The 20,436-nt window shown below is 34.5% G+C and overlaps 1 protein-coding gene and 1 non-coding gene across 2 annotated transcripts in view; both read left to right on the top strand.

The window, feature by feature from the left end:
• LOC123666476 overlaps positions 1–20,436 on the top strand; it is a 79,459-nt gene that overhangs the window by 52,927 nt on the left and 6,096 nt on the right. Inside the window, exons 60-88 of the mRNA XM_045600566.1 lie at positions 642–855; positions 1,246–1,322; positions 1,899–2,039; positions 2,345–2,470; positions 3,392–3,511; positions 4,063–4,152; positions 4,230–4,349; positions 4,749–4,867; positions 5,837–5,969; positions 6,362–6,513; positions 7,100–7,229; positions 8,097–8,239; positions 8,734–8,896; positions 10,315–10,407; positions 11,075–11,149; positions 11,527–11,686; positions 12,103–12,215; positions 12,765–12,893; positions 13,388–13,558; positions 13,968–14,110; positions 14,274–14,402; positions 14,806–14,854; positions 15,251–15,288; positions 15,822–15,924; positions 16,504–16,613; positions 17,234–17,361; positions 19,811–19,950; positions 20,045–20,110; positions 20,240–20,351. Of these exons, the coding sequence (XP_045456522.1) occupies positions 642–855; positions 1,246–1,322; positions 1,899–2,039; positions 2,345–2,470; positions 3,392–3,511; positions 4,063–4,152; positions 4,230–4,349; positions 4,749–4,867; positions 5,837–5,969; positions 6,362–6,513; positions 7,100–7,229; positions 8,097–8,239; positions 8,734–8,896; positions 10,315–10,407; positions 11,075–11,149; positions 11,527–11,686; positions 12,103–12,215; positions 12,765–12,893; positions 13,388–13,558; positions 13,968–14,110; positions 14,274–14,402; positions 14,806–14,854; positions 15,251–15,288; positions 15,822–15,924; positions 16,504–16,613; positions 17,234–17,361; positions 19,811–19,950; positions 20,045–20,110; positions 20,240–20,351 (3,487 nt within the window). The remainder of the gene's footprint in view (positions 1–641; positions 856–1,245; positions 1,323–1,898; positions 2,040–2,344; positions 2,471–3,391; positions 3,512–4,062; positions 4,153–4,229; positions 4,350–4,748; positions 4,868–5,836; positions 5,970–6,361; positions 6,514–7,099; positions 7,230–8,096; positions 8,240–8,733; positions 8,897–10,314; positions 10,408–11,074; positions 11,150–11,526; positions 11,687–12,102; positions 12,216–12,764; positions 12,894–13,387; positions 13,559–13,967; positions 14,111–14,273; positions 14,403–14,805; positions 14,855–15,250; positions 15,289–15,821; positions 15,925–16,503; positions 16,614–17,233; positions 17,362–19,810; positions 19,951–20,044; positions 20,111–20,239; positions 20,352–20,436) is intronic.
• On the top strand, positions 7,948–8,020 carry Trnar-ccu. The gene has a single exon. It is a non-coding gene; the product is annotated as a tRNA-Arg (tRNA).

The raw sequence follows: 20,436 nt of genomic DNA, 5'->3' as shown, positions 1-20,436 counted from the left end.
TTTTTTTTACAATTTTTGTTTGTCTGTTTGTCTGTCTGTTTGTTCCGGCTAATCTCTAAAAGAGCTGGATTGCTTTTGACGGAGCTTTCACTGGCAGATAGCTGATGTAGTAAGGAGTAACTTATGCTACTTTTATTTTTGAAATGTATTTATGTTTTAACTCTGCGAAATATAAAATAAATTTTTTTGATAAATTCTACGCGGACGAAGTCGCGGGCACAGCTAGTATGTACATATTTTTCTGCAGTTACAGTTGCATTTTGATCTTAATTCGCTTATATTTCTAAACAAAATATTTATTTACAAATTATTCAGCTCTATTCAAATAGGCTCCAAGAGCACTTTCGAATCATCATTTTACAAATTAAAACTTTAAAAATAAATTATTATTTTTGTAAAAGTAAAGATACCACCGATTCGGAATGTAGATTCTGCAGAGAAAAATCGGTAAGAAACTCTTTTGAAAAATAATATATAAACTGTGTATGTATGAGTGTATGTATTAAAAAGACAAAGAAAAATTTCATACACTTACTATAAGATTTTCAACGCTAAAACTCCAGTCTAAAGAAATCCTAATAAAAAAAACCTTAAGTTTTTCTATCTTTAGCATAATTTCCATAACTCCAAAACTTTTTCAGATAACAGCACCATCAATCAGTGACCGTAACTGCCAATTAGCGTTGACATCTTCCGCTGACACCTTATCAGACGTGGCTCAAGATTTAGGAAAGGTCTGGAGACCGTTGGTACAGGATACGAAGAATAAGCAAATTGGAGATCAACTTACGAGAGATCTGGATCTATTGAACAATGAGCTTGAAGTTCTGAAAAAGACTTGTCAAGATAATTCTGGTATGTTCTTTTTTTTTAAGTTACTGTATTGTTTCTTTGGGATTATATAATTTGTAACATAAAGAGTCCAAGGCGCTTTTAAGCCTACTTCCATAAAGTATTTTTTGATTTGATTTAATACCGTATTATTTGTTACTCTTAGGAAATAGTTTTTATATCACTCAGTGATTGGGTAAAAAATCACGCCTCTTGAAAAAAAAAAAACAGAATTTTATTAAGCAACAAAGAAAAAGTGTAGAACTTAAGAAATTAAATGTACCCAGTTTAACCCCATAATTTTAATTATGCCGAAATGTACGAGTACATATTGAACTTTTTAAAAGTGGGTATCGGATAACAATAATTATTTATCTCATCATCTAAAATATTCACTTTTTTTTCTTTTCTTAGATTTAAATGACACAGTGGATATGACACAACAACATCGAACAATTTCTAAGCCTAAAGAGGAAGCGGGTCCTAAAACAGTAAGTAGTAATCTGTAAACTGTGATAAAAACATTTTTTTATTGTATTACCTACTGTCTTTGCATATTTTTTTTAAACGCCCCCCACTCAACGGCCACCAGTAGGATTTACTAGTGTATCAGATAACGACAAACATCTGAATGACGAATACAAATGTACGCCATTTGTGGGAATCGAATCCGCAAACGCCAGTACTACGTGTACAAATCAGTGCTGTGGCCGTGCTAATCACCATCATCATCATCATCACTTCAGCCTATTTCAGTCCACTGCTGGACATAGGCCTCCACAAGCTCGCGTCGAAAATGGCGTGAACTCATGTGTGTTACCCATAGTCACCACGCTGGGCAGGCGGGTTGGTGACCGTTGTGCTAATGCGTCGTCTATATTTTATATTTTATATATTGTATTTTATCAATTATTATTATCAATTATTATATTAAGGAATTTTAACTATTATTAATATTAGGCCTTTAATTATTCATTTCTGCAAGACCAATTCTTTATTTCTGAAACTGACGACTGTCATCTGCAAAATGTAAGACATTAATAAATATATTTATCTGATCACTATAGGACGGTAAGATGCAGAACATTGATCTTCTGTTAGAAGATATTTACAAAACATCTAAGAATGTAGAAAAACCCGAGAAGCCGATTGTCATCGAAGACACGCCTCTTCGACAACTGGCCAGCAAAATTATGGAGTCAGCTAAGGTGATTTTTATTATATTTAATATTTGACCCTCGATAAAAGTAAAAATTGTCACTTTATACTTAATTGATATTTGATCAAACTTAGCCTTAAAATAATTTAACGATATTTACAGCATACTCGTATAGGCAAACATGGTGTCCTAATCATCTCAGATTATTTAACAAACAACTTAAACTTTCTTAAAATAATATGCGTTCTCGAACACATGAAAAAAGTTAAATGTACAAAAATATGTAACAAATGTAAAATATTACTGAATCTTATATATCAACTAATAGTAATATAGAAAAAATGTTTTTTCTAGATCAAAGCTGAATGTGATCACTATTCAGAAACAGAACGCAAAAGATTTGCAGAACTCGCTAATAAATTAGCTGATGCCATCAACATGTTAGACGTCACTAATTCGAGGTGTCGGGATACGCCATTTGTAAGTACAAATCAAACGTTATCCAGATAAACCACAAGAAACTGAGATAAACAAATATAATTGTTATTAAGATTTGACGACCGCTCTGGTGTAATGGTTAGTGTGCCGTATCACCAGCGCCTAAACATAACATAACATAACAATACACTTTATTGTACACCAAAACAGAAATAATACAGTAGTAATAGAATTTCGCTCTAGCGGGTACATCGTTCCATAGCTTAATTGGCTAGAGCGCCGACACGGTCAGTCGGAGACACGGGTTCGAATCCCGCTGGAGCGGTCAATTTTTGATATGATATTCATTGAATGTGTGGGTAACACAAAAATAAAATCGTACATATTAAAAAAATAGCATGGTGTCGTCTCCTGTCAAAGATTTTCATTGTAATATGAAACTTTGAATAGTTACGGGTCTCTGTAAAGAACTCACTATAGACAGCGCCACGGTTCGCTTAAACCGAAAATAAAAATCATCATATCAAGAATTTCGCTCTGGCGGGTACATTGTTCCATAGCTTAATTGGCTAGAGCGCCGACACGGTCAGTCGGAGACGCGGGTTCGAATCCCGCTGGAGCGGTCAATTTTTGATATGATATTCAATAATGTTTAGAATTCCTAATGTGTGGGTAACACAAAAATAAAATCGTACACATTAAAGAAATAATACAGTAAAGTGGATATTTGTGTTTATTCAAATATTTATTTCCAGTTCGTTGTTTGTTTTTGTGGGTCTCCAAACCGTGCCTCAGAGAGCACGTTTAGCCATCTGTCCCGGTTGTTATCATATACACATGATAGCGATCGTTACTCATAGTAGGCAATATATTCGCCAGTCCGCGGTGATGAAAAAGTTAACTACACAGAACATGATGAAAACAATGTATGAAAGTGATTCTTAAAAAATATTTCGTTTTCAGGGTTCTAAAGAGAAAACAGAAAGAGCATTGCAGCTTGAAAACGCCATACTAAATCTTCAATTGTTATGTATTCAATCTCGACAGAAGGATGGTGAAGCGAGCAATATCGTCGATTTGACGGTGAGTCAGAAATGGTGAAAAATATTTTAATGAAAATTACTCAGTTTTGGCAGATAATCGTAAAATTAAGAATTAGCATTGACGAGTTAACTAATTTAGTGATAGTCGCAAAAGACCCATTATAAATTATATAAATATCTACTGAAACAACTTTTTTCCATTAAGAGACTACTTCTTTACTTTTTGAACTTTATTTAGTTTCATACTCTGATTTAAAATCTTTCGAACTTGAATTTCAACTCTATCATCTTTATGTATTTTATTAACACACTAACTGGCCCCGCGGTTTGGCCCGCGTTGATTTGAGGAAAAAAATAGCCTTCCTTCTTCTTAAAGCATACCTAACCTTAATTTTTAATGGTTTAATTTTTCTAGTTGTGGATGCCGGTAGAGCAAGCAAATATCTATAAAATGATATGTAATTTATGTGGAGCAATTGTGGGGTATTTTATAAAAAGGGAGATAACATCTTAAACATTAGTGTATTAGTATTAACGCATATACAAATAAGTTGTAATATTAAAGGTGTTTTAACTTTTACATGTACCAAGGAATTCGTCGATGACGTCACTTCAGCTGTGGATGACTTACAAAAAAGTACAAAAGAAATCAAAGATAAATCCAAAAAAGAAGCTGTATTGGTAATAAATAATTTTATATAACTTAAAATAAACACAATATTCAATAGATTGTTAATGGTAAAATTTTTGAATTTTAGGACATCACCGACAAATGTCAGAAGATGAAAGAAAAAGCTAACGAACTTCTCGATGCACAGAATACTCAAGCAGATGGAAACATGTTTGATGACGTCCTTAGAATCGATCAATTCGCTAAGGTTTGTCAAAAACTGTATATATTTATAAATAAATGATACGTAGGCATTAAATTGAATGCTACTGGTAGTCACCAATATTAGATAAATTTCAAATTTTTTTTAGAATCTCTAAGTAGCTGCTCCTCATGGTTTTACCCACATTTCTGCGTTCCTGTGGGAATATCAGACAATAGCCTATGTGTTATTCTGGATTTTCAGCTTTTTTCGTACCAAGTTTTGTTACGATCGTTTAGTAATAGTACCTAGTTACGTAAAGAGCATGCATCCATCGTCACAAACTTTATCATTTCTAGTTTAGTAGGTCACTTAAGGCAGGAGTCACTAAATTTTCAGCTGTTTATTATTATAAACGTTTTAATGGAATAAATATTTTTATTTTATCTGTGTTACATTTTTCAGGACTGCGATGACAATGTGCAAGCAATTAATAATATGGTGCGCAACATCGGTGACGAAACAGCGAGAAAGAAGCTTTTAAATAAACTTCTTTCGTTGGAAGAAAAATGTAATTTATTGAGGTTAGTGGAATATTCTCTCATAGCTATGTGAAGTTTCTTAAAATTCAAAAGTAACTCCATATAGAATGAAATTGTAGTCGATGCGGCGTTTTACTTAAAAAGAGCTATCATCATCATCATTATCATCAGTTCAGCCTATAGTCGTAGTCGTAGTAATCCACTGCTAGACATAGGCCTGCCCAAGTTTCCGCCAAACATCTCGGTTTTCCGCAATCCTCATCCAGCCTACACCACCAATCTTACGTAGATCGTCGGTTCAACGGGCTGGAGGACGTCCCACGCCGCGTTTAATAAGACGCGATCTTCCCTCCAGGACCCGTCTGCTCCAAAGAGCTATGCTGAGTGTTTACTATCGTCCAATCGGTTGCGGTTTTCGTAAATACGTCGTATGTCAATTTATATACATATTAGTTGTGCCCGCGACTTCGTCCGCACGGAATTTAACAAAAAAGTTATTATGCAGTTCGCAGAGTTCTAAACTAAATAAATTTCTAAAATAAAAGTAGCCTAAGTTACTCCTTATTACATCAGCTGTCTGCCTGTAAAATTTCCGTCAAAATCGGTCCAGCTCTTTTAGAGATTAGCCGGAACAAACTGACAGACAGACAAAAATGTAAAAAATGTTATTTTGGTATATGTGCTGTATATGTACCATGTATCCATATGCATTTAGTAAAAAGCAATTTTAATATTACAAACAGACACTCCAATTTTATTAATGTGTAATAGATAATAATTAGTGTCTAAATAGTAAAAAAAGATTAAGTTTTTCAAGGACATTTCGCGGTATTTTTTTTTTTCAAAATCTAAATGAAATATAAACGTTAAGGACCCACTGATGGTCACAAGCCTTCTCTTCAACTAGGACTTCCTCTACGTGGTTGGTTGGTTGAAGGTAATCAACCATCACTATGGGTTAGTAAATAATTCTATACCAGATATTCGAATTTACTTTATTCCTGTTTATAGATTTGCTGCTAAGAGCAGCATTTCGAACGCCGAAAGTGCCACACTCGAAGAGAGTCTGAGAAATCTTGAGGATACTGAGAGAAAGATTCAAATGATTATAAAGCCTGCTGAAGAAAGCACAGAACTCCAAAACGTAAGCTAATTTATTTATTTTAAATCAAGTTATTGTATGATAAATTTATTTAGCGTCCTATTGCAGGGTATGCTCTATATGGGAAAAAGGCCCATAGGCCTATATAGGTGGGTAGGAGAAGGGTTGGAATTTAATCCACCACACTGCTCCACAATTGGTTAGAGGATATATTATATCGCCTGATAGATCGTTACTCATAGTAGGGAACAACCGAGACCAACATCTTGACGTGATTACCAATGATATGAATGTGTACGGTAGACCTACAAGCACTCTCCGAACCGTAATCGAATCCTCGACCTCCTGTGTTTAGGCATACGCATAATCTCTGTATCAGTGGTTATAATGATAGTAATATAGAAATAAGTGTTGATTTATCAAATAATTTATAGGTAAAAGGAGTTAATAAGCGGTCCATAGAAGCATCACAGGCAACATTAGGTACTGTGATCGCAGCTGGAAATGAAAACAAACTTCCAAAAGCTTTAGCGCGTTACGCTGTTGAAATGACAAGTCTTAACCGTGCCAATGATAGGAAGAACAAGTAAGTTTTTTCGATATTTATAAATAAAAATGAATGTTGCTATGCGCATAACTCGAAAATGGCTCGACTCGGAATGGTTCCTTCCGACGGAAGGTTTAAATAATAAAAAAAATAAAAATAATTTAATTTATTTAATTTAATTTTTACTATTAACTTTTGACAGAACGAAGTCTGTCCGGGCAGCTAGTTAAATATAATATATTAGTTTAATACTATAGATATATTATTTTCATGTTTATTTTAATATTTAAAAGGAATTTCAATAAATTATCGAATCAATGAATGTTAACTAGTATTGTGTTATCATTGATTTGCTTTTTAATTTCAGTCATTAAATTTTTGGTATATTCTTAATTTTTAATTGTAATTTTCTCGTGTTTTGATATAAAGTAATGTGGTAAACGGGTATCGAACCCTTGACAAATGGAACCCTTATTGGTTGTGACTTCACCGTCAATGGGTTATTATTTCAAATGTTTTTAAGATTATCCTTGAGCTTATTGAGTTATATTTTAAGTCTGTTCATAAATAAAGTTCAACTGTTATAATATTTGACTGGATTCGTTACTTTATTTTTCGTGTTAAGGTTGAAAGAACATCTAGACAGATTGTTAGACATACTGAAACTGCAAATAGCCGTGAAGAACCGTCGAGTAGTGACCTGGCAGGACATGAATCATGAAGAAGTTTACACAACTACGGAGAAAGTTCTTGAGGTATGGGAACGGTATCAACGTTATTCTTAGTTTTATTTTGGTCTAAATTTTTTCATCAAGTTTGAGTTTTTTATTTTTAATATAATATCCTATTTTTATTTGATTATATTCCAATGATCTGGAAATCTGGTAACTTTTATCTGTTTATTTTATTCGTATTTATAAAAGGTATAATTATAAATATGGTATTGTTTGTATTTTGGTTGTTTATAGTATTGTTTGTGCAATGGTGTGTCTCTCGGCAAATACTAGGTTAAATAATTTACTGTCAGGATCTCTCACTGCCGAGCGTCGCGAAAGCCATGCTCGACAGTGAGAGATTAACTGTAATCTTCTGTAAGGTCGAGGTACTTCCCCAAGCGGGCTGCTCCAAATTTCACAGGGCAGGATATTCAGGAAGCCATTTGAAGAACGCCATTAATTATTATATAAATTAAATAGTTTACTCGTTGAATTACATAATACTAACAATTACTGTTTACTATTACCGATAAAAGTAAAAAACGGCTTGACAAATTTGAATATTTTTAACACTAATTACATATAAACTTATCAACTTCATTTCCAATGAAAAAAAAGTTAAAAAATTCCTGTTAAAGTTATAAAAAAAAAATTGAACGATGAAATTAGTCAAATAGATATTGAATTTAAAGAGGCTAACAGCGATTATTTTCCACAATGTATGAACATAAATATAAAATATGAGATTTAACAAGAAGCCCCTGTGGCCTAATGGATAAGGCATCGGCCTCCTAAGCCGGGGATTGTGGGTTCGAGTCCCATCAGGGGTACACAATAGAATTTTTGTAGTTTTCTTATTGTTATTATTTTCAATGTTAAGAAAAATATTTTTTTTTATTAATTTAGGAGCTGGACAGCTTTGCCAATGATATGGATGTCAATCATAGTGCCAAAGAAATAGCAAGTAGTGAGGAAGTTGAAATACTGAAAGAAGTTGATATCAAATCTTTGCTTGCACCAAATACATCGAAAGTACTAGGAGAACAGAAGTAAGTAGAATCTATATGTATATATAATTATGTAGATGAATGTTTGTCTCCATGTCCTTTATAGAATCGTAAGCTATGCATTTGATCGTGTCACGATCTTCAGCAAAGCGTTGTGCATGAGCCCACAAAGGTTTCTGAGTTGGTACGACCAAAATATAAAAGCGTAGCAACGCACGCATGCTAATAGGTGTACTATAAAAGTTTTAATCATAAGCGAATTTACCTAACACTTGAAGTAACGCTGTTTTTTCATAAAATTTCAGCGTTACTAAATATAATATAATCTATAATTATAAAGTTATTCATATTCCCTTAAAGATTCTATTTCAAAGGCGTTTTAAATGATATTCAATGTTCTTTATCGTTGTAGAGAATTATTTTACATTTGAAAAACATTTGAAATTTAACGTTATCAGCAAAACGAACCGTTGTCTAATAATAATCATTCTAAACGTTTCCATATAAACATAATTTAAAAATATTAAATTTTTCAGGGAACTCAAAATCAAACTGAATCAGCAAATACAGAAACTGAACTCTATGACCGGAACAATAGTGCTTAGTTTGAACAAACCGGAGTCGCTCGCCAGAAGCCTCCACACGACCTCTGAAACCGCTGCACAATTATCTGCCATCGCTAGAGGTCTTAAAAATGAGGTAGAATATAAATAATTTTTTGAAGATTTTTTTTTTGTCTTTTTGATTTCGCACATTGTCATGAAGAACGTAAAAAAACGAAGATTGAATAGAATAAAATAGAACAGAAAGACTATTATTTCTGATAAACGCCCGCCGTTGCCCGCCCGCCGAAGCCCGTTGGCGCAGTTTGTTGTGTGTTTGCTTTCTGCTCTGGGGTTGTAGGTTCGATTCCCACCCCAAGTCAGGGTGTTATATATATATTTATTTATATATTTATATATGTATTATTTATAAGTATGTTTATCGAAAAAAAACATGTAGCTATACCAGTCGACTGTTACCTATAAACACAAGCATTAAGTTGCTTACTTAAGAACAGACGACCGTGTGTCTATTGTGTAGATATTTATTATTATTATACCATTAAAATGAAATCTTAAATAACAAAATAAATCTAACAAATATTAATATGCAGATTTTACAAAAAACAACCGGTATGAAGTTACACTTTATAAATAAACTGTCAACCACAATAAACAATTTTTTTTAAATATCATATCAAAAATCAACTGTTCCAGCGGGGATCCCACGGCAGGCGCGACGGTCGCTTAGACCGAATATAATATCATCATATCAAAAATTTCGATCTAGCGAGTACATCGTTCCATAGCTTAATTGGCTAAAGCACCGACACGGTAAGTCGGAGATGCAGGTTCGATCCCCGCTGAAACGGTTGATTTTTGATATGATATTTAAAAAAAATTGTTTAGAATTTCCTAATGTGTGGGTAACACAAAAATAAAATCGTACGAATTAACCACAAGAAATTTAGTCTGCCATTAAAAACATGGAAAAGCGATATTGTTTTATACTGTTATTTTATACAACTGGGTCGGCAAACAAACGTATGATCAATCTGATAGTAAGCGTTTACATATATAGCCTATGGACGCCTACAACACCAGAAGCATCGCAAGCGCGTTGCCGACTCAACCTCTAACCTTCCCTAGGAGCTCTGGTCATCTTACTCGCCACAGGAACACAACACTGCTTGAAAACAGTATTATTTAGCTGTGATCTTATGTAAGGTTGAGGTATTCGGGCTAGGTAGCAATTAGTCAGGCTACTCCAGATTTTGAGCACAATATTTCCTGCTGTGCCCTGCCTCAATGGAAATAAAGATTTGTAAAACAATTAAAAAGGAGCTGAGCATCACATAAATTGTAAGTTCTCTAAGCCTATGTAGAAACTCAGGAGACTAATGCAACGTCCCCCGAAATGCAACGCTGATTTTCTGTGACGCACTTTGGAGATTAGTCACGAACAACAGCAATTATAACCGTATTTAAAATCGCACTCTCTCTCGGAACTCATAAGCATTAATACGACTATTGTATTGAATAATAATGATAATGTTCATGTATTTGGTTTTAAAGGATCCAGTTCAAAACAAGAGAATCGAGGAGGCAGCACAAGAAATTAATGTCGCTACATATCAACTTATGAAAACGACAAAATCTATATCTAAGGTAGGACATACGGGACTTAGCGCCATCGTCATTTGAATCTTCGGATATTTCGGCGACAGTGCAGACGCTATGATACCGTAGAATTAAACAGTTCATAGGGATCGAAAAAGCTTATCTTATATATAAAATTCGGTAAGGATATACAATCCCGGCGAGAAATTTATGGGGTTGGGGGGAAAGGGGGGTAGGGGGTGGCAGGGAGTGCGGGTTTTTCATCCCCCCGGACAACTATTTTCGTGTAAGCCCCGCTGTTACAGAGGTATCGTGGTTGAAGTTTTGAGGTTGAAATTAACCTACCACCTTTAAGGTTAGAGTAACTGTTAGTAACAATACTCCTGGATCGATTTTTAAGAAATTTTGTGTGCATATCGGGTAGGTCTGAGAATAGGTTATTAACATATATGACAAAACAAAGTTTGCGGGATCAGCTAGCAACTTATATATCTGGTCTTGTTAACAACAGCACTTTGACTGAATATTTTTATTTTGTATAGAGAGAGACAATTGTTATGCGTGGACTGTCAACAAAATTCATACTTGACTTTTTCTAGCAAAAAGGTTTTATTGTTCTTTATTGCAAGCAATATAATGTCTGTAATAAAAGCACGTGTACTTGACAGAAGCTCTTTATGAATATGTCTTAACACTGAAATATTTCTTCTTTTAGACACCAACTCATCCTGAATCAAGAAGGAGACTGCTAGAAGCGTGCAATTTGTTGAATGATTCATTGAACAATATTGTAAGTTTATTTTTATGTTTAGTTGTAGTATAAAATTTGAGTTTTCTGCACAATCACAAACATTCAGGTATTGCCCAACATATGGCCCATATTTATCTTAGTGCATCAGCCATTTACTTAGACTGAGCAAAAATAGAACTATAGACGTCTAATGCATCAGTCAGTTCCTATTACCACTGCAAACATGTTGTTACATGTAAAAATAGAAAGAATTTTCCAAATAACAGAATAGAATTATGGAATACAACAAAAACATGAACTTTCCTCTTTACCCTATGAGTATGATCCAGTATGGTAAATAAAGGAACTTCACTAGTGTGCAAATAATTCTTTATAAAATTTGTTCTGTCTACTTTATGATTCCATTTATTCCGTAGGCTCGAGTAGCAATACCAGCTGATAAGATGCAACGTGACTGCAATGAACTAATGAGTAGCTTGCAGTTGCATCAGAGCTTCCTGACCTCTGATCATCCATCTTGCGCTCTGAGCTATCCTGACTGTCTGGCTGCACTGCAGACTCAACAGGATGTCATAAGTATAGTTTATTTGTGTTCAACAACTATGAAAAGATTATTATATCAGGAATTTTCTGCCGTGATATAAATATATACATATAGATAACAAAGGTTCAGAAACTTCCATATCTGACTTTTGAATAGTTTTTGGCCAAGTTTTAACAAACCAAACAAACAAAAAAAAACAAAAGTTTATTGCACTCAATTGCCGCGCTCTTCATATCGTTTTCCATTTTTTATTCTAAATTATTTATAATACTAAAACTACTTTTTGTTATATGGAGACATTCGTAATTGAATTGATTTAATATTTCGAAATTAATTTTAAAATTAATTAAATGTTTTTAGCATTTAGAAGAGAATTCATAAAGTATTTTTATAAATATGATCATGTTGTCACATACAAAATAAATTTAATATATGTTCATATTTTTAGGCAAACTTAAATCAGAACAGAACATGTCGAGAACGGAATGCGGCACCGCGCTGCGCTACGTATCGTCAGCAATATCGAACACTGCAGAATACGCTACACAAAGCGCCTACTTGGTAACTTTTCTTTCATTTCTTTTCTTTCTTTCTATCTTTACTTCTACTTAGTGCCTTGACCATTACTTGATTCATGTTTCTGCCATTTACTTGTGTTCTTGTTTTTTTTTTCATTTACCGTCACAAAGGTGTTTACCAAAAGTACCAAAAAGAAAACCTTTTGACACAAACAATTTTGCCCTCCTCAAACTGAACTACCTTTTAACCCTGTAAGAAATATTTTCGGAATTGAATTTAGGATACCCTCATTTTTTTAATGGAATACAACTCATAAATCTTATACCATCTCTGTCTTAATACCATGTTTCTATTACTTCTGTGAGCAACTAAAACCAAAAATTTTATTGCTTCAGTAATATAACAGTTATCCACATTTTTCTTTAGAAGGTCTAACATGCAAATGTAAATGTAAATCGAGAACTATACAATTGGCTATCTACATTTGTTACTTAGATTACGTCAACATATTGGTTTTACTGTATAAGCTATTTTTACACTAATAATCTCTGTCTACAAATTTTTATCTTTACCTATTTTTCATCATTCCAGTTAACGTTGTCCAAAGAAGATCAAAACGCAGCAAAATCAGGTTTAGTGGACGTACCTTTTGTGAAGAAATTGACGGATTTGATAAACGATACTTGTATTCAAATTATTTGCAATGGGAGTGATAAAGAGGTTGGTCTATTATTGTCTTCTGCTGGACATAGGCATGTGTGTTGCCCATAATCATCATGCTGGGCAGGTGGGTTGGTGACCACAGGGCTGGCTTTGTCGCACCGAAGACGCTGCTGCCCGTCTTCGGCCTGTGTATTTGGAAGCCAGCAATTGGACGGTTATCCCGCCATCAATCGGCTTTAACAGTTCCAAGGTGGTAGTGCAACTGTGTTATCCCGTAGTCGCCTCTTACGACACCCACGGGGAGAGAGGGGGTGGCTATATTCTTCATTGCCGTAGCCACACGGATTGCATTCATTATCATTTTAAACAAAAATTTACTCGTTGATTTATGGTAGGAAAGTTACAATCACGCTAATAGTGTTTCAATTAGCAATTTATTCACGATCAGAATAGAAAACACACGACCTTTTCATTGAGTTTTGCTCATTTTATCCGATGAATCATCTCTACTTAGTCACTACAATAGTAATTAAAGATATCATTAATTTCAGGCAAAAGACCAAGTAACTCTAAATAAACAAGTGCAGCAACTGCAAGAAGCTATTAACATTGCGAGTACGAATATGAGGGTAGAAGACCAAAATAAACTAATGGAACATTCGAGAGAACTGCACGAAGCTTTGAAGAGTCTGAATGATATATTAAGCCAGTCTTTAATCGAGGTAATTAGCTTTGTAATATGCACATCACAATAAAATCGCATTTATGCATACAAAGCTGTAGATATATGTCGTATTTAAAACTTTCTTTCAAAATTGATATTAGGTAATCATTGCTTAAACTCAAGCCTATATTTATTTTATTTACATTTATATATTTGAAATAACTTTTCGAGAACTTGTGCCTTGAACGGAGACGGGAAACAGAGAGGGCGTTGTACAAAGACTTGGAATTTTCCTTTTGGAATTCCAAGAGATGGCGTTAGAGAGCGGACCTTAAATAAAAAAAGTCAAGATTTAAATGTATAAAATGATTAACAACATATACATAGCGCGACATATGTAACGAAATATTAACCAATTTTAAGTAAAATGACTTCCAGGAAACATAATATTGTGTCAAATTTTTCAGGAGGAGAAATCTACAGCAAGAACAATGAAAGTAATAGATGCTGTCAATAATATTAATGACACAATCGACAACACTCCTGAACCTAAGACTGACAAGGATCCAAAAACTTTAGCTGGCTCCAAGGAAGTTCTCGATAACACCAGGTAAATTAATAATTTACTTACAGGAAATTAAGTCGAACAAACTGTCTGAAGTTTTGTTGTTGACATTTCGGATAATTTCTTTTCTGACATTGATTAGGAGGATCAGAATCAAATTTACATGAAATTATAGGCGAAGTGATTAAAAATAATTGTTTATTTGCAGGAATCTATTAAACAAGACATCGATGATGATAAGGAAGGCGAGCCTGTGGCGAGAGGAAGTGATGACTTGGGTTACGTTCGGTAGCAGTGACGTCATCAAGGCGTTCGAATCATTGGTCACTTGTATCAGGTAAATTATTGCGAATCTTTGGTATTGTATCAGGTAATTATTTATTATCATCACGTAGAAGAGTTGAGCTTAATTCACCACGCTGCTCTACTGCTATAAGTAACGATCAGGCGTCTATGATAACAACTAGGAGAGATGATGTCAGCATCTTACCGTACCTTAAGATTCACGGTAGGAAGACCCATAAGGAAGTTAACGAAGACAAAGTATTTGCTCTGAGCAGGATTTGAACTTACGCCTGCCGGTGTTTAGACGACTACACCAGAACGATTATGATGTTATCTTATTAAAAACTCTTAATCATATCGAAATGAAAATTTTGGGCAATTTGCCAAAATTGTTAAACCAATATCCAACATCAGTAACACCTTAGTCTTTAACACGTATAATATTTATATTGCAGAGAAAAAGGCGCTGAAGCTGGTCTAATTGAAGCGATACAAACGAGTGAGGTAAGAGTCTCCTATAAACCCTATGATCTTAAACAGCCACGCTTCTGGCCTGAAGCAACCAGTTGGCAGTGACTCTGCTTTCTGGAGAGGGTTGTGGGTTCAAATCCTACCCCGAGTCTGGATCTGTATAAGTTTGGTTTTTATATACTACATTTATTACAAAAAAAAAAAAAACGAGAAGAAATAAGTTACGTAAAACCTAGGAATTTAGTTTGTAACCTTGAAACCGTATTTTTAGGTTTATATATACTCTGCTGTAATGGTTTGAAAGTCCCTCTAACGGCAAGGATCATAATTCTTTTCGCTTCTCAATTAAGAAAATTTATTCAATTGATGTTCAATTAAAAGCAGAGGTCATTTTATAATTATCTTAACATGCGTAACGTTTTTCTTTAGGAACCAGATGCTCCAGCAAAAAGCTACATGCAGACACAGTAAGTACAAATAAAATTTCATAATATACATTCATTTACATTTAAATATATTATTAGTAGTTAGTAGTTGATCTTGAAGCCTATTTAACCAGATCTTAGAACTGTGAATTTAAGTAGTTTAGGAACCGATATAAGTACACAAATAATGTAGACAGTTTTTTAAGCTATATTCAGACTGAACTGTCCTAAACAAAAGTAAAATAATATAAATATAAAAAATACAGATGAGATTAGTATATAAGGTGTTCGAATCCTAATTGCGTTAAATCAAATAGAGGGTTCTGTAGATATAATAGATCATGATCATCTGCCAGGATTACACAATTTCGGGTTATCCCATTTTCTCCCATTAAAATATAGCGTTCTCCTAAGTCACTTAGTGATAGCGTTAAATTTTCCTGATGAACTAATTTACAAAATTAGTACAGTATAAAAAAAAAAACAAATGTTTCATTTTAGTAACATTTTTTATAAAGTGTTTAATAAAAGGTAAAACATTATGTTTTGGAAATAAATTATAATAAAATTTCCAGATTGGAATCAGCTTTATCCTGGCTCCGAAGACCAGCGTCCAAAGACAACGTCAAAGCAGAGGGCGTGAAAGGTGCAGAAAATGTTGTGAACATGGCTGAACAGGTAACTTAATAATCGAACATCTCAGAAAATCGATTCAAAGGGGAAGTTCTGCCAGCACATATCGAAAATTACAAAACAGTCTTGTGCCTAGATTATAAAGCTTAGAAAATGGTATATACAATAGGTTAATTTACTACCTCTCGCTTGTATCGACTATAGCATTTTTATGTATAAAAAAATCTTTAAGTCTTATATTGTAAAAATGTAGATACAACTTTTGAATTGATACAACTTTGATTTTAGAACAGGGAAGATGTAAAGTCTCAGGACTAGAGTTTAAGTACATCTTAAATCTACTTTTAATCTTCCTATTAAAGTGCCATCTTCTCACAAAGTCCGGCGATCATTTTGGCAACTTATAAACTTGATACCGCGGCCCTGATTAACGAACGGCTGCTTTTCCCAAGCCATTGGCTTAAATTTTTTTGCCAAGATATTCTTCTACGACCCACACTGCGCTTGCCTTGGATCTTGGCCTGGATAATAAATCGAAGTAGCTGGTATTTTGTATTTCTCATAATGCGGCTGAAGTAGACTAACTTAATAAACTAACTTTAATAAAAATACAATATTGAACAGATGTGTGAAGATCTTCAGGGAAGCGAGAAAGAGGAAATGAAACAAGTCATTGATGAAACGAAGAAGCTGCTGAAGGATTGTTCTGTTAAGTACAACAGTGATAAGGCTGGGTAAGATTGAATATATTTAAAACACAAAAATAATATTAAACTTTAAAGTTCCATACTGCCACGCTCAAGGTATAATTGTGTGTTGAATTCAATTCAACACGCATTATTAGAAATAACTCAAAAATACTCGTCAGATCACGACCAGACTCTCTTTCCATGAGTGTCGTAAGAGGCGACTAAGGGATAACGCAGTTCCACTACCACCTCGGAACTTAAAAAGCTGACCGATGGCGGGATAACGATCCAACTGCTGGCTTTGAATCACACAGGCCGAAGACGGGCAGCAGCGTCTTCGGTGCGACAAAGCGGTCACCAACCCGCCTGCCCAGCGTGGTGACTATGGGTAACACACATGAGCTCGCGCCATTTTTGATGCGAACTTGTGGAGGCCTATTTCCAGCAGTGGACTGTATTAGGCTGATTTGATGAACACGAACAGGACGAGCTTTCGAATAAAAAAGAATTATCAAAGTCTAAATACTATGTGACATGAGAACCTACTTTTTCTGAGGACGGTTATAAATATCAATTTTTGCCTAGTAAACAATTGACACTATGAAATTAATAGACAATCCAACGATATTATGATTTTTTTTAATTTACTTAAATTTCTTAAATAGTCTTTTAACGGAACGGCTGAAGGAGCTCCGTAAGATGTTGGAGCGAGGAGTTGTGACGAGGGTGGTGGAAGACTTCCTCGACGAAGAGCCCCTCGCCGATTTGGAGAACATCATCCATAAAGAGAATGGTACGTTACAACACTATTGCTTCTCTGTAGTTGAATTTAGGTCATATTATTTACAATCAAGTGATAATCATATCGGTACGATCACAGATTCGACTTTAGACTTGGTTTTTTAAATAAATTTAAAATCTACAACATACACATATGGTCTTCTGTTCGTAAACAAAGCAACTTAATGCTTGTGTGATAGGTAACAGCCGACTGGTATAGCTACATTTTTTTTCGATTAACATACATATAAATAATTCATATATAAATAAATATTATATACTAGCTCACCCGGCGAACTTCATATCGCCTAACACAAACTTTATCGTATGGTATTAAAGTTCAAATTGACATTTAAGTATTATCACAAATCTTTTGTATGGGAGTATAGAAAAGTGTTGTTTTTAGACTTTTTCAAGAAATTTAAATTTTTTTTTTTTTTAGAACTTTTCTCTCCGTAAGAACCATCCTCGTACTTCAAGGAATATTTTAAAAAAAGAATTAGCGAAATCGGTCCAACCGTTCTCGAGTTTTGCGCTTAGCAACACATTCAGCGACTCATTTTTATATTATAGATTATACCCAGACTCGGGGAAGGAATCTAACCCACAACCCCCGGAGCAGAGGGCAAGGTCCCTACAAACTGTGCCAATGGACTAGTTTTACTTATTTGTAGATGTAATATTATTTGCGAAAAAAGCAAATGTCTCTATTGATAGGTTGTAAGCGTTGTAACCTTCAAATACTAGTCTCATTCGTAATAAAAATAATTTAAAAGTAGAAAATGCAAGTATGTTAAAATGAAGGTATACGAAATAAAAATTCTGTCTGTAGTGATATTCCCATATTAGCAACGTGTCGATTTCTCAAACAGATTTAACGTATAGTAGGATTTAGCGGCAATATGACAACACTGTTTTTTAGTTGAGAATGTTTTCTAGACCGACACCAAATCTTACGCACTTCTCTGTAAGAGAGTTCTGTAAGAAAAAAAAACATAAAACGGATATAAAGTTGCTTTACATTATATACAAGTTGTTATTTGAAACTAGCGACCCGCCGATACTAAATATATTACAGAATGTCTTTGTTTATAGTGTGAAGCTAGCTTATAGCATGTTTATTAACATAACAACAACATTCAAATACGCGTCGTTAGATTACACGTTGTTACAGAGTGCATTGAAGAAATAAAGGTTCACTGCTCGTTCCCCGTAGATGATAGCGTGATAATATGTAGCCTATATGTTGACCCGACTTCTTAATAATATTCGTGCCAAATTTGAAGTAAATCCATCCAGTACTTTTTGAGTTTATCCCGGACATACATACAGACAAACAGACAAAAATTCTAAAAACTATATTTTTGGCTTCGGTATCGATTGTAGATCACACCCCAGTATTCTTTAAAAAAAAATATTCAAGATAAGGCATCGGCCTCCTAAGCCGGGGATTGTGGGTTCGAGTCCCACCAGGGGTAATGATTGCAATATTTTATGTATTTTGATTTTACATTACTTTTTTATTAATATGTCTAATTAATTCAACTTTATCCTTGTCATAACAAATAAATTAAAATACTTCATATCACAAAAATCGAGTTGTCCCAATGCATAGCTCGAGTATACAAAAAAGAACACGTTGGCGCAGTGATCACAGCAACTAGCTTCTGTTTTATTTATTTATACTTTATCGTACGCCACAACTACATTTTAAACATTTAAAGACATTTACAGACTGTAAAGTAAAATGGGCAGACTTATGGCTATTTAGCCTTTTCTTCCTAACAACCCAATTAAAGGATATGATAGGTGTTTTAGAGGCGATTAATCCCTACACATTACCAATATTTATTTTATGCAGGTTATCATATTCGAGACGTTTTTATAGCGTTGTGTTTCTGTACCCCAAACAGGAGTTTCATCTTCCCAGGGGCCGTTAAGTGCAAAGCGTCAAATTGTATCATATATCGAATGTTCACTTGTTGAAATCAAAACAGCTCTGCTAAAAGTTTATGTCCTAAATTTATAGAAAACATACTCTATTATCACAATGCTCTATTAGATCACGTAAATACAATAGAAAACATTATTATACAGCACTGGTTTGTGACTGTTGCGCTGACGGTTGTGGGTTCGATCGCCGCACATGCCAAACATTTGTATTGATCATACAGGTGTTTGCCGTGGTCTGGGTGTTTGTGCAGTCCTTGTGGGTCTTCCCACCGTGCCTCAGAGAGCACGTTAAGCCGTCGTTTCCGGTTGTTATCATGCGCACCTGATAGCGATCGTTACGCATAATAGAGAGTATACCCAACAACCCACATTGGAGCAGCGTGATGGATTTAGCTCTGATCTTTCTCTTACATAGGGAAAGAGGCCTATGCCCAGCAGTGGGATATTAAAGACTAAAACGTTTGTCGAAAATGCAACATCAATAGAAACAACTAAAATATTCCTTCTAGATGAGAAGAAACGCAAGTTCCTGCTGGAGAAGAAGCTAGCAGAGTTACAGGCACAGCTCGGCCGTATCAAGAAAACCGCAAGATTTGTAGCAGACACTGGTAAAGCGTCGAGACAGGAACTCATGAAAACCAGTGACCAGGTCAGTCATTATCTTAAGAACGTTGTTACAATAAAAAAAGGATGTCTTATTTGTTAAATTAGTAACGTTTGCTTAATTTAAAATAAATTTGCAGGTCGAACTACTAGCGCCATCGTTAGTTAAAGCTGTGCAACAAAGAATTAAAGATCCAGAAGACCAGGTATTTATTAAATTCTCAAAAATATACCATTTAAAATACTAATATAAATTATAGTATGGTACACGTGTGCTATTGTGTCTTCTGAGTTTGTGCACGGCTCGAGATTTAAATAAATGCAATTTGTTTTAGGCCGCCATAGAACATTACCAGAAGCTTTTAGCTGAATATGCTGAATCTTTATCGAGGATTCGAGAGCTTTGCGATAAAGCTGTCGATCCAATTGAATTCTCACAAGCTGCAGGTACAGTTTTCGTCTATGGGGCCGTCCATTAATCAAGGTCGAAAGGAGGAGGGTCTGGAGGATAATCACGAAACATCGCTAGGAG

Source organism: Melitaea cinxia, chromosome 26, assembly GCF_905220565.1.
Source record: "Melitaea cinxia chromosome 26, ilMelCinx1.1, whole genome shotgun sequence".
Classification (NCBI taxonomy): Eukaryota; Metazoa; Arthropoda; class Insecta; order Lepidoptera; family Nymphalidae; genus Melitaea; species Melitaea cinxia.
This window is presented reverse-complemented; position numbering and strand designations above follow the sequence as displayed.